This window comes from Alexandromys fortis, unplaced genomic scaffold (genome assembly GCF_014885135.2).
Source record: "Alexandromys fortis isolate MF-2015 unplaced genomic scaffold, M_Fortis_MF-2015_v1.1 scaffold_101, whole genome shotgun sequence".
Classification (NCBI taxonomy): Eukaryota; Metazoa; Chordata; class Mammalia; order Rodentia; family Cricetidae; genus Alexandromys; species Alexandromys fortis.
In genome coordinates, this window is record NW_026067983.1 from 1894971 (window position 1) to 1908915 (window position 13945).

Here is a 13945-nt window from a genome sequence, read left to right on the forward strand (position 1 = left end):
CCCATTGTCTCAGTGTGTGGGTGCACCCCTCGCGGTCCTGAGTTCCTTGCTTGTGCTCTCTCTCCTGGTGCTCCTGATTTGGACCTTGAGATTTCAGTCCGGTGTTCCATTGTGGGTCTCTGTCTCTGTCTCCTTTCATCACCTGATGAAGGTTAATATTCAGGAGGATGCCTATATGTTTTTCTTTGGGTTCTCCTTCTTATTTAGCTTCTCTAAGAACCCAAATTATAGGCTCAATGTCCTTTATTTATGGCTAGAAACCAAATATGAGTGAGTACATCCCATGTTCCTCTTTTTGGGTGTGGCTTACCTCACTCAAGTTTGGTGTCTGTTCCTTTTCTTTTCCTTTAGCTAAGTCATTTTCAAGTTTTGTATTTCCTGTCATCATATTGTACTCAGAGAAGGGTGAGGCTCATTTGATCTTCTCATGGCTTTTGGAGAAAATACTGATATCATTGCCACCAGCTATAGCCACCCAGAAGCCTCAATTGTTCCTTGCCTTTTTGTTTTCTTCAGATTTAGAAATTTCTTATCCTGTTACTCGACATGGGGAGATTTATTCTCCATATTTATATGAATGTTTAAAATTAGCATTTTAATTAGCTTGCTTTCATTTCATCCATTTCATCTAATTCATTTTATTTGACTATTCATCTCCTGCTTTTTTGTATGACATATTTCTTATCCGATATTTTGATTCTTTAAAATTATCTTATAAATTTAGTTGCTACTTTGATTATATCCTGGAAAATGTTTGATGTTATAGATGAATGTATTTATTTTAAAGTTATTTCTTATTTTCCATATCTTCCTGCCTCCTAGACTTTTACTGTGAAATTTTTTTCCCTTGCACTTGGGTGACTCTTTAGTGTAAGAAATGTATTTAGCTCATCTGACAGAGGTCATAACTGGCTGTATTTTTTCAAAAGTATCATTTGTAGCTAGTTCGGTAGCTTTAGGAGGAAAGGTGAGTTTTGACTTTTTTTTATTACTTGGCATAAATTTTTGCCACTGTTGATGAAGTGGGAAAAATGGCTGTCATCATAATTGCTGGCGTTCGTAGGTGTGCTCTGCCCAGCGGATTGCACGCTCTCTTCACGTGTAGTGTCCCACATGTCTCTTCCGTGCTTATTTGTGGGGTCTTTCACTTTTCTTTTATCCACTCCAAGCTCCATTGAGTTTCATTTATGATTAAATTAATGTGTTCCTGAATATGTAGAATAATTTCAGCAATAAACCTTTATAAATCACTTCCCGTTATATCTATTCTTCCTTTGTGCAGGTCTGATTAAATGTATGTTAGATTATTTATGTATTCTAAGTTCCTTTTTGCCTCTCTTATTCTCTGTTTTGTTGCTTTCTCTTATTTTTTTTGCATAATTTCCTCAACTCTTTCTATACTTTCAATAATTTTCTCTTCAGCTCTATTTAATTTGTTGTTTGATTAATTTTAAGTGTTTTTCTTGCTTAGATTCAATAGAGTTTTAACATGTCAATATTGCTTCAAGTCTGCATATTTGAGATGCTTGTGGTCATGTGTGAGAGGGACACCTATCTCAGGATTCACTTATTTAAATATATTGTAGAGTTGAAACTTTCGTTTTCCATCTGAAAGTTCTAATGCAAATTCATTTTGATGTTCAACTCTCTTGTTGTTTTATTTATACTTTGTAATTATGAACACATTTATACATTGACCTACTGCTCTGACTACATAATCCATATGAGCAAAACAAAAACAAACAGGAAACCCTAATTCACATTTTCATAAACAGATTATGTAGGTTTCTGAAACCTAATCATCAGATGAATGAAAGGATTTCCTTTTTGGTCTCCTCTGAACTAATTCATCACTGACAAGGGGTTTTTAGTACGTTTCTTCTGTAGGTTGCTAAGGCTTCACTTACCTGGTTTGCCTTCCGAGTTCACTAAGACATCTTTTTAATGCAACAGCCCTAAGTCTTCAGTAGTAATCTTTCCCTCAATCCTCTTTTTTTTATAGCCGCACTGTGGCATAAGGACACACCGTGCTCTTTCCTGGAAATAGCTGCATTTTTACATCTACGTATGAAGGTATCGTCTGCTGTGGTTTCTCCTTAGTGCTCTTTTGCTGATATTATATCTCACCAACTGAGATCTTTTAGCAGATTCTGGACTTAATTCAATCACATTGTTTTTTTCTGCCTTTATAATTATCATTATCGGTTGTCTTATCTTCTTGACTTCCCTTACATATCTTGTTCTGTAGCTAAAAAAAATTACTTTCCTGTCACTATTTTCTTTACTTCCTTTTTTTGCTTTTCTGAGATACAGATGTTTTTAAACCTGTGTTATGTAAGCCAGTTTTCTGTAACGAAATTAGGCAGGGTATTGCATCTAATAGGTTTTTAATTCATCATATGTTTGTTTTCTGACTTGGAGACATTTTTACTGACATTGGATCTCATGGTGTCTTTGGCCAAAGCATCTTTATTATGTCCCTGATAATGAAAATATGTATCTACCGCGTTTCCTTGTTCCATTCTGAAGCATCATTTCAGCGGAGATGTGTGACCTGGCAATGCTTGAAGTTCTTTCCACCTGAGGAATTATTCTGTGTGCTCAATTAATTTTGCATTCTCTCTAGATGGGAAACAGATCAGGAAGCAAGGTGTGTGCCAGCCCTGACCTTGGGAACAGTGGTTTCTGGAGAAAAGGGATGTGGCTGGATTAGTTTTCAGGCTGAGCCTGAGGGAAGAGAGCAGACCAGACTAGAAATCCTTTTGCAGCCTGCAGCTCAGGGCTTATTTTCCTTGAAAGAATATTGATTTTTTTTAAAGACAATTGTAACATATTTTTACAGAGAACCTTGTGTTTCTACTTTCCTTCTAATACACACTTGAGATTCTAGCAGTTTTTAACCACAGGGCTTTTTAAAATTTTGTTGATTTTCAAAAAATAGTAACAAAAATTGCATATAATTGTTCCTGTTAAGAGGGTGTATTATAACTGCACGGCTTCCTCTTACTTCTTTTGGGAGGATTAGAAAAGAACATTTAAGCTGCTTTGTAAGAACTGTCTTTATCAGAATTTCAGCCTCAATAGAAGTTACTGCTTGGCTGGAAAAGTTACTGAGATGACTCAGCAATTAAGCTGCAGAAATCCCAGGTTTAGCTCCCAACAAGGACAAAGTGGCTCTCAACCTTTAATCACTACAGTTTCAGGGGGTCCCTCACCCCCTTCCAGCCTCCCACAGCTTCTGCACACATAGTGCACATAAGAACACACCTGCTCGAACACATACACATAAGTAAAAAGGAAATTTTCGCTGTTACTCTGCTCCCATCTGCAAAGGAAATGCCTTAAAAATCCGTTTCTTTGGTCGTCCATCATTTTAAATGGAAGGCATTATCTGAACACAACTGACCTTTGGCATCCTTGGGTCATTTTTTAAAAAAATTGTTTTTTTGAGTATGAGTAAGTTGCCTTCATGTTGGTATGTGTACCACATGCGTGCTTGGTGCCTGAGCACAGAAGTGGAATCATATCCCATGAAACTTGAGTGACACATGCTTGTGAGCCACCACATGGGTGCTGGGAACTGAGCCCGGGTCCTCTGCAATGGCAAGTGTTCTTAGACACCAAACCGTCTCTCCGTCCCCCTTTGCTGAGTTGCTTTTCAGATTCCTTGCCAACCAGCTCCTAATGTGTGGGCTTCCTCCTTTGCACCTATCCTGTGTAGAATAATGCCTGTCATGTGATGAGCCCTTGGCATTCGATAGAATGTAGAAGAGTAGATTCCCATGGCTGTCCATGATGCGTAATTCTCAGACCAGGTGTTGTTTCATAAGAGGAAATTTGAGCACAAATTCCTTGTTTTTGACTTGTGTTACAGCTGCTCCATGAGATGTAGTAATGGATGCATCCAGTCTGTGGCCCACTGGCTTCATGTGCACCAGGAAATGATGAGTGTTGTGTGACTCAAAACTGCAGGCTAGATTAAAACATAAGTCTTTCCTCATGATTTTCCCCCATGTCACACTGTTGCAGGGAGCTCAAGCATGAGTTTTGTTCGTGATAATGGCCTGTAACTTTGTCAAAAAATGCACATGACTTATTCATTATTTCAAACATGCACATGATTTATTGGTTATTTCAAATATGATATTTATTAGCTAAAAATTCCAATATATCATAGTTACCCTTGTTATGTGGAAAGCCTGACCTTTGGAGAATTGGATAATCTAACATCTATCTGCAGAGCACATATGATGAACATAGACGTACAATGGACGTAGTGCTTTGACTGTAGAATACAAATTGGGAGGGTTCTGCCTTAGCATCTCATGACTTACCTAAGAATATGATACCTGTTAATATGATAACTATAGAAATACTAGTAATAGTATAAAAATCGTAGTAAAAATTGCTGATGCGTAGCGTACGTGATGAAGGAAGCTGTCATAGTTGGGTCTTAGATGTGTGTTAGAAAGACAGCGATTGAGAAGCTATTATCTGGGGAAGGAGGCACAGCCACAAAAATGCATTCTGAGTTCTCTTATGACATCATTCACAATATCATTATGTGAAAATGTCAGAAGCTTGCGTCAGGTTGATTGTGGATCCTCTGGAGTGGAATGATGAACGCTGATGGGTGTGTTTCAGTGAGGCAGAACTAGTCCCTGGTGAGCAGTAGAGTGGCGATAGGAAAGCCAAGGGCTGTCCAAGAGTTCTGTGGGCCCATGTGCTGTGCGCACACACTGAACTTGAAGCCTGACTGGAGAGAATGCCGTGGTGGAAAATGAATGTCTTGGGCCACTGTTGAGTGAGTTGTGTAGGCCCAAGCTGTTTTGCTAGTCAAAGAGTACAATACAGGAAAGGCCACTTTTTCAAATTTGTTATGTTATAAAGTTGATACTACAAATGAGTAATGTTATAAGAAGATGAGGCAGAGTTGTGTGACACATTCCAGGTCTAGTAGCAATTGCCACAGCAATGAACTGCTCTCTCTTCAGGACAGAATCTGCTGTTTTCCCTTCCCACGTTTTGCCTCTATTTTAATCAGCTTCTTGTTATCATTCCTTTTTTTTTCCTATTCAACAAAGTATTGGTGTTGCATCCTAAGGCATTGTTTGTAGTTTATATTTAATAACTTTAGGTTATCCCATTTTAATAATTTTCCCATCCCACAAATACTTGTTAAGCATCGATTGTACTGTAAAGCTGTGGTATTAGATGGAAAATATGGTGGCTGATTATCTACAACCCCAAATATATTTTCCATAATATTTATTACCTAGACTTTGGAGACTTTGGAGAGAGAGTTTTTCTTTTAGCCCAAAGAAGAAAGAGGAGACTTTCTCTCTGAGTGTGTGCGTGTGTGTGTGTGTGTGTGTGTTTATCTTCTTTGTCCTGGATAATTAGTTTATGGCATTTTCATCTATTTTGTTTGTTTGTTCTGAATAATCAATAGTAACATTTTCAGTAAGATATCACGTGAATCAAATCAATAAATAATAAAAATATGTCCAGCTTAAAATGCTTTTTTTACTTTTTTTGTTATCAAAGCTGTCAAGGGGTGATTCCTTTGACCTGCCCTGAACACTTCAGCTTATCTCCACTAGGTGACACTGTGGCACCATTGCACTTCTTTTTCCCATATTTGCAAAATGCATATAAAAACAAAATTAGCATCAAATAATTTTGATTTTATATTAGTGATTATATTCATTAATATAGCAAGAGGGCTGAAAGTTTATAAAAACTACTGTTTAACAACTTTTTTGCTTTGTACTTGGAATGATAGATATAGCCAAATATATGCACATTTATGATTTTAACAGTTTTGTTTGTTTATGATATTTGAAGTTTTGGGGCACATAGATTAATTTTTGTTATGCATTTACTAAAGCAAGATTAATAAAGTGAAGGATGTTAGCATCAAAGTGTAAACAGCCTGAGTTTCTGGGTTTTGTAGCTCCAGGAAGCTGAGTTCACTGTTGGGTTTGGAATTTGGAATTTGCCTAGACAATACAATGTTTATTTTTCTGGAGGGATGTTAAAATCTCCTGAGACATCTGAAGTCTAAATATATATTCATATATTTTAACTTTATGGTTCTCAGCAAAATTCATTGCATTCCTCAGGAGTGTGTGTATAGAGAATGAATATCTCAAAAATTTCCTTTTGTGTTGTCTGTAAAGATTGGGAGAACAATGACTTCATAGCCTTTCCTGCTATTCTTTGAAGCTGAATTCTAAAAGCCTACATGCTTCATTCTTGTAACATAAATGTATACTCTTCTTCAAGTGTTAATGTTTTGGAATCCACCTCTTAATGAGATCCTCTACTTCAAGTACTCTGGAAGCAGTTTCTCCAAAAATGGCCTTTGTTCAGAATCATGAACAAAGAATCATGCAGAATCATGCAGGACAATGAGTGTGAAAAGTGATGCAGACACAAGTCCCATGGTGCCATTCGCTGATGTGCTTTCTGAATACCACTTTGCAATTTAGTTTTGGAACAAGGGCTTTTCCTGTTTTAAATGCCAAGGTGGACTTGGGAAGAAGGAAAGAGAGAACTGTTATGAGTTGAGGCGGTATTATTTTGGTGACATTAAAGAATCACATATTTTATAAAAAGCTCACCAGAGGCTTAGAAGTCTCATAAAAATTTCTGCCTCAAGACTTTGCTACTTTGCAGAAGGTGAAAGATATGATGGGCATGAAAAAAACCAACAAGCTACCCATATCACACACAGGACAAGGCCGAAGCAATGTGTATGCTTCTACGCACAAAACTTAACTGCTGTGAAATAAAATTAGAATATTGCCTTATCTGGTGAAAATATAATAGTTCTGATTTTTGAGGGCAAGTGCTATAAAGAACAGGGTAAAAGTGATATGAAGGAAAATATGGAGAAAATAGGTGAGACTTAATTGGTAATAGGCAATGCAGATTATTACAGAAGAAGAGGAATGAAGGCGGGATAAATAACACTAAGGAGGTTTGAAAAAGGCATAGAGAATCATATTATTTTATATTTACTTCAAATTGTGGGTAAGTGTGTGGTGGTTTGAATGAGGATGTCCCTCATAGGCTTATATATTTTAATACTTGGTCCCTAGTAGGCGAAAATGAGAGTGATTAAGAGGTGTGGCACATTGGGGTTTTGGGACCTCATGATATGTACCCCTTACACATCAGCATGTCATTTGGTAGTCTTCTTGAGGCAGCCATAGTGCTGACGTATCATGGATGTAGCTCTCCTGTCATTTCTAGAAGATACAATCTCACGGCACACTGCCTGTTCTCTGGCTCTTACACTATTTCTCCATGATATCACTAGCCATGGATAGTTAACTGTGTTTCCATCACCAGGTATAATTTCCCTCCTATTCAGAGAGGCCTAAGTCCAATTAGACAGCTGGTTGGTGCTGGACCACAGCAATTATCCAAAAATAAATGATCAGCCCTGAAATCACATACATGCAAGTAACAGGAAACAGCAGGTTGTATTTATGTACTTAGGCACATACATATACAAACGCATATAGATACATATGTGTCTATAAATAATAATTAAAGAGACCATGAATTTGAGAGGGAGTAAAGGGAGCTATGTGACGGGTTGGATGGAAGTAAGAAATAATTTATATTGTAAAATTTAAAAGCTTCAAAGATAAACTATAATTCGGATGAGAAAAAGACAGTGGTGATCAGAACTTGTGCCCGCGTGCGTGTTCATGAGCACAACCTTTATACAATCATGGTATATTTCAACTCAGCCTTGAAATTGTAGGTGGTGGAAAAGTAAATGAATAAAGTTTCCTAGGTAAAACTCATGGTAGATTCTGATGCTCAGAATTGTAGTTTAAGTATGTAGAACATTAAAAGTAGTATTTTATGTGGTTCCTTTGTTATTATTCCTAACACTTTCAAAATCTGACACTGAAGCTCTCAGTATGTCATTGAGCAATTGTTAGGCACCGAGTCAAGCTAAGCACAAACTTGATTATTCTAGCTTGACTGCCACAATATATTGCTTACTATTCTATTGACTTAAGTCAATAGAAAGCTCAAGCTTGCTAAATTATTAATGTTCTTTTGGCAGTCTCTTAAAGAAGGCTGGATTTTCCTAACAAAACATTTTCTTCATAAATTGGAGATATGTGTAGACATTAATGTCTGAAAATTTAGAGAAAATTCTAGATTATTGATTTTACATGATGCAAATTCAATTTAAATGTAAACCTCCTTGCAAATAAATGTAATTTGTGTTGCTTATGAGAAACCTAAAATAAGTTTGTATTAAATCTTTTTAAATACAGCAAAGCACAAAGAATAAAGACTTTCCATAAATCTCTTGGATTGTCTTGGGTCTCTTGAGAAAGAGAACTTACAGATTATGATATATAAAAGGGATTTTTTAATAGTGGCTCACAGACGCCAGTTAATCCAACAGTGGCTGTCTACCAAAGGAAAGCTTGAGAATCCCGTAGTTGTTCAGTCCCCAGCTGAGGTTGGATGTATCAGCTACTCTTCAGTATGTACTGGAATCCCAAATAAGTTTACTCTTAATGCCAGGAAGAAAGCACTTCCTTTTTTTTGTGGTCTTTATATAAACTGTCAGCAGAAAGTGTGACCCAGATTAAAGGTAGATCTTTCCACCTCAAAGATCTGGATTAGAAGTGGGACTTCCAATTTCAAATGATCTAATTCAGAAGAAAAATCACTCACAGATGTACCCAGTCATCTGACTCTTGGTTAATTCCAGATGTAGTCAAGTTGACCCATCTCAGATGTGTCATACTCACATGGCTCTATTTAACAGCTAATATTCTTTCCTTCAGTGAAAACACTGGAGTCCACTTGCTTCCCTTTTCTGCTGAGTTTTTACCTTTGCCATGCTATAGGTACAGCCGAAGATAGAAAAAAGTAAATGCTGAATTGGCAAATACATGCTAGGTTTTTATTGTTTTGCAAGAGAATAAAGTTTTAAGTAAAAAAAAAAATTCTTAGAGTGCTGTACCAGTGAATAGGGCAGCAGACCAAATGGGAGCCCTGCAGTGATTGTGACGGGGTTGGAGTGCATGCTGCTAGAGACCATAGAGCATTCGTAGCCCTGAGTACAACTCACTTATTCCAGTCCAGCAACTGTGTTATAACAGTTGATGCAAACACTGGTGTGCAGCATTGAACATTTCTTTAACTCTTAAGCATGTGTATAGGTGTTTATCTCTGTGGGGATGTGTGTGTGCAGGCAGTGCCCATGGAGGTCAGAAGAGTACAGCAGACCCCTGCCATTGGAGTTACAGGAGACTGGTGTGGGTCGTGAGAAGGGGACTCTTATCAAAGAGCAGTATGCTCTCTAAACTTCTGGGCTGTCTCTGTAGCCCTAGAATTAGTGTTCTTGCATTTATAGAGAGAACTGCTGATGAGTTCAACGTGGGTTGTTTTTTCTTTACTTTTTAGTATGGGAATTAGGCTGTATTCGCCGCCTTGTGACCCGGCTTATGGCACTGGTACATGTCTGTCAGACCAGTCTTGATGTTTGATTATCAAAAACCATTCTTATCCACTCCAGACATTTAGCTCATTTCTCTCATCCTGCGCTTTCACCTTTGCAAGCCAACATCTCAGAACTGGGTGCTGTTGCTGGGCCCTCCTGCTTGTGTGCCTCGTGACCACCATATGATAGTTGCATTTGGCCATACTGCATAGAGCTGACAGTTCTGGGATAGAGAGGACTTATTTTACTCTTTTCTCTTTCCTGAATTAGATGTTCCCAGATGACGTCTAGGGATGCTATTTTGTGGTTTCCTAAATGGTCCATATGTGTTTTCTTGTGGTCAGAGGGAGGGAGTATAAATAGATAATGAAAATATAATGATAATAATGCTACATGATATTAAAATATAGCATTACCATTTTTTCTGTGTGTCTCACCTGATATACTGCTCTTATTTATCTTTAGGGTCACTAACACTGGCTTCTGCTCTGCCAACACAGCTTCAATCTCATGCCAACCCAGCTTAATCAATTCTTAATTTCAGCATTGTATTTTGTCCCTGTAAAATATTTTTTGGTATAAAGGATATTTTGCAAATTTCTATTTTCTGTTTTTATCCGCATTTTGGTCTAACTCTCTTTTTTAAAATGTGTTAATCATAGTTATTTTTGAAATCCTTGTGTTCTGCTTTTAATTTGTATATTATTGTTTATCTTTTTTTTTTCTAGGACGAGCAGAAACTACAAGAGAGTTTCCAACAAGGTGCCTCCATCATAGCTGCCTTAGTTAAAGACAGAAGTCCTGCCCTCGCTGGTCAGCTCCTGCTGGCTTAAAGAGCACAGATGACAGTCATCTACAAGCTTCCAAAGACAGGTCCCTAGGCTCTCCTTCCTGTGCCTGGAAGAGAATTCAGTTGTTTTCTTCATCTTGTCACTACATAGAGCTGACAGTTGCGGGATGGAGAGGACTTATTTTACTCTTTTTCCTGAATTAGATGTTCCCAGATGACAGGATGTGATGCTTAGGTTGTAAAAATGGATTAGTGCTCATGTCCATGGAATTATGTGTGCCAAATATAAATGACTTCTACCATAAAATAAATGAAAAATACTGCCTTTATGTGAAGAACCTGTTTACTACTACAAAGAAGTTCAATTGAAATGTTAAGGTACTCTTTCCCTCACGGGATGAGAATTTAGACAGCTTAGCTATTATTTTAGAGCTATGTTAATTAGCAGACTGGTCACATTATAATGGAGATCATGAATAATCTTCAGAATTATTCTTAATTATAAAATTGCCTCCACAGTATGTGATAATATGCCTTTTTACCTTGTTTTGGAATTCATCACACCTTATAAAAAAAAAAAGAAGGGAGTTGGAAATTGGCTCAGTGAGAAAACACCTGCCTAGTGTGGTTATAGCAACATCACAAAAGAAAAAGTAAAGACTTGGAAATATTGGGTATAAACAAGAAACAGAATGTCTCGTTTTCCTCACCTTTCTCACCTATTGCTCCCAATCTGTAAAGAGGCTGGAATTGCTTTTCACTCTCCTATCATTTTTTTTTGATTCTGTGTTTTTTTTTTTAATTTGGCTTATGAGATGTTATTTGATGTTATTTTAGAGACTCAACTTTCTCTAGGTTAGCTTTAGGAAAGTCTGAAGAACTTCATGAAGGTTGAGTTGCTTGTGCCCATCTCTGACTGTGGTCTTCGGGAAGGCAGAGCAGCCTGAGCTGTGGAGTTTATTATACTTCATGCAAGAAGTATGGCCTTGCAAAGTCAATATTTTATTCTTCCAGTTCTTACTGGTCATGCATATTAACTCTTGATAATTTCCTTTATGTTGAGTTTAAAAACTTTATATGTATAAGTCATTAAAATGCCATTTTATTCTATATATAAATTCATTTTATGTATATATGTTAAGTAAGAATATTGTGGGACTTACACTGCATGAAGGAATTATAAGATGAGCTGCATGAAATGTGTTTGTTCATCATTGTCAATAAAAATATCTACTTTCTGAAATGTCTCCAATAACATCTTAAATGAATACCTCTATAGAAATACATATATATATATATATATATATATTAAATGAATTCTTCTGCATTGTTTGAGTTTCAATATAACATCAGGGTTAATCTGTTACATTTGAATGGTAGATGAGATCTCAAATACTAATATTGTATCAGAGTTTATGCTTTACATTTAAATAATAGAGAGTAGAAAATAATGGGCATGGATTAGATATTGCAGATCTTCTTCCAAAATGAAATGGGTTTATTGATTGTAAATGTGGATATAGATTCGTAAACTCATCATTTGTTCTCTATATTAGGAAATCTAAATCAGTTGACTCAAACTCACAAGGGTGAAAATATGAGAGAAATGTGTGGATTTGGTTAGGACATCAGCGTCCCTGTCGATGTGGCTAGCTGTGGGTGAAAACTCATGCAAAGAGGTCAGTCTTCAGTTCATGGAAGTCTTTGAAAAGGACTGGCTTTGAAAGTTCTCGTAGGGCAGGAGGATGATGGAGCAAGGCTTAAAAAGAAAGTTAGTGGTGTTAACACCACACAGCACAGCTCAGCACATCCACGTGTTAGCATGAGTGCTCTATGGAGAGCTATGTCAGTCAACACAGATTGTTACTGAGTACAGAGGCTGAGAGGGGCAGGCACTCGCCCAGGGTGTAAATTAGTGTTTCATACATGAGGATGTAAAAGGAATGCCCAGCTGGCATTGTTTACATGAAGAAATTAGGACTCAAGTATCTTCAGAAACTTGCTCAAGGTTTCAAGGCTGTGTTGTAAGGAGAGAAAGGTTTTCCTCGGGAAGACTGGAATCAGTTTAAGCTCAGAGCCTTACTGTGGCAGCAGTCCCTGGCAAGGATATTGAGAGGAACCACTGGAGATATGAGAAGATCCTGTGCTGAGCACTGAGAAGCGAGAAGAGGCGGGAGAGGCAGGAGAGGGACTCCTCTGGCTGCCTGGCTGGATGAGTTTCACCACCGTCCAGCCTTAGCAGGGTAAGGGGAATGCGACTTGGTGACCTACATATAAGGGTCAATTGTTTTATTTTAAATTGTTTGTTAAAAAGAACCTGAAGTAACTTCACCTTTTTATCACCATTTTCAACTTAATTACTTTGGTAAACTGTCCATTATGACTTTATTTTCCAAAATCCCTTAAAAATAGTGATTATGCTGAAACTGCTTCTAGTTGTAGGAAAAATTTTGAAATATTCATACTACTTAGTTAAATGAGATTTAAAAGTGATTCATTTTAAGAATTCAAAACTGAGCAACGGGATTGACGACTTACAATGGTAAAGAGTACATTTTACATTAAAATGCTCCACTTAAGAGGTGACTTTTTTTCCACGTCCATCACAGTTGCATGGATGGACCTGATTGGGGCAGTGAAGGAATGAAGAAAAGAGAGCTCCAGGGACACACAGAAAAGATAGGGTTCATAGTCTGGAGTTTCAGATGAAGAAAAGAGAGATGCAGGGACACACAGAAAAGATAGGGTTCATAGTCTGGAGTTTCAGATGAAGAAAAGAGAGCTCCAGGGACACACAGAAAAGATAGGATTCATAGTCTGGAGTTTCAGATGCCCTAGAAGCTCAGCATGTTTACCATATGGAGCTGAAGGGAGCAGCAGGGTTCTTTAATACAGCAGAACAAGCAGATGGGGTTATTATGGTAAGCTAAACTAGGGAGCAGGTTTAGCTAGTCATAGTAATAGCAATCTCTGCAGGTGGCCTCGTTAGGTTTGCTATTGCTATGAGGTGACGCCATGATGGCAGCAACTCTTATAAGGGTGCCCAGTCCTATGTCAACAGCACACATTCACTCAAGACCTTCCTCACGCATCAAGTCTTCTTCCACTCCCCACCACTTACAGATGTAACCATCTGCTGAAGAGTCGCATCCTGAATTCTATAAAGGCCTGTGCAATTATCTCAGGCCTTCTGCATGATTTTAATAGGGAAGTTCATTTCCGTGACAATTCATCATCGCTACATATCTCATCCAGTTTTTAAAAATTATGGTAATCACTGCATGAAAATTAAATAATAACCCCATTATATAAAATATGTAAATTTCATACTTTGAATTCTGAAACTAATTGTGCAGCATTTAAAAAATTTTAAACGTTGTTATTTGATTTGTGCACCTCATTCCCACTCATTTACCAGACCTCTATATCCACCCTCCACCCTTGTAACCTCCACACCAAACGAAAATTTAACAATTAAAAATAAAACCTCCAATTTTTCTTGGCAATGACCTAATCCTCTATCAGTCACAGCCTCCTCCCATAGCACTGTTCTACCATGATTCACCATTCCTCTACTCTGTCTTCCCCCCTTCTCCATGACATATTTGTTCCTCCCAATGGCATCGGAAGCTGCAGTGTGTCAGGCTGTGTGCCCTTTTATCCAA

At 37.6% G+C, this 13945-nt stretch overlaps 1 protein-coding gene and 1 long non-coding RNA gene across 4 annotated transcripts in view; one reads left to right on the forward strand and one right to left on the reverse strand.

Moving 5' to 3' along the window:
* Crppa (CDP-L-ribitol pyrophosphorylase A) overlaps positions 1–10864 on the forward strand; it is a 234378-nt gene extending 223514 nt beyond the window's left edge. For 2 of the 3 annotated variants that reach the window (XM_050158664.1, XM_050158665.1), the window contains exon 10: positions 10219–10864. In XM_050158664.1, coding sequence (XP_050014621.1) covers positions 10219–10323 — 105 coding nt within the window. In that variant the 3' untranslated portion in view covers positions 10324–10864. Of the gene's footprint in view, positions 1–2002; positions 2074–10218 lie in introns of all 3 variants that reach the window. The other variant, XM_050158666.1, reaches the window with a different exon arrangement.
* LOC126511512 (uncharacterized) overlaps positions 1–13945 on the reverse strand; it is an 840891-nt gene that overhangs the window by 8252 nt on the left and 818694 nt on the right. The gene's annotated exons all lie outside the window — the stretch shown is intronic.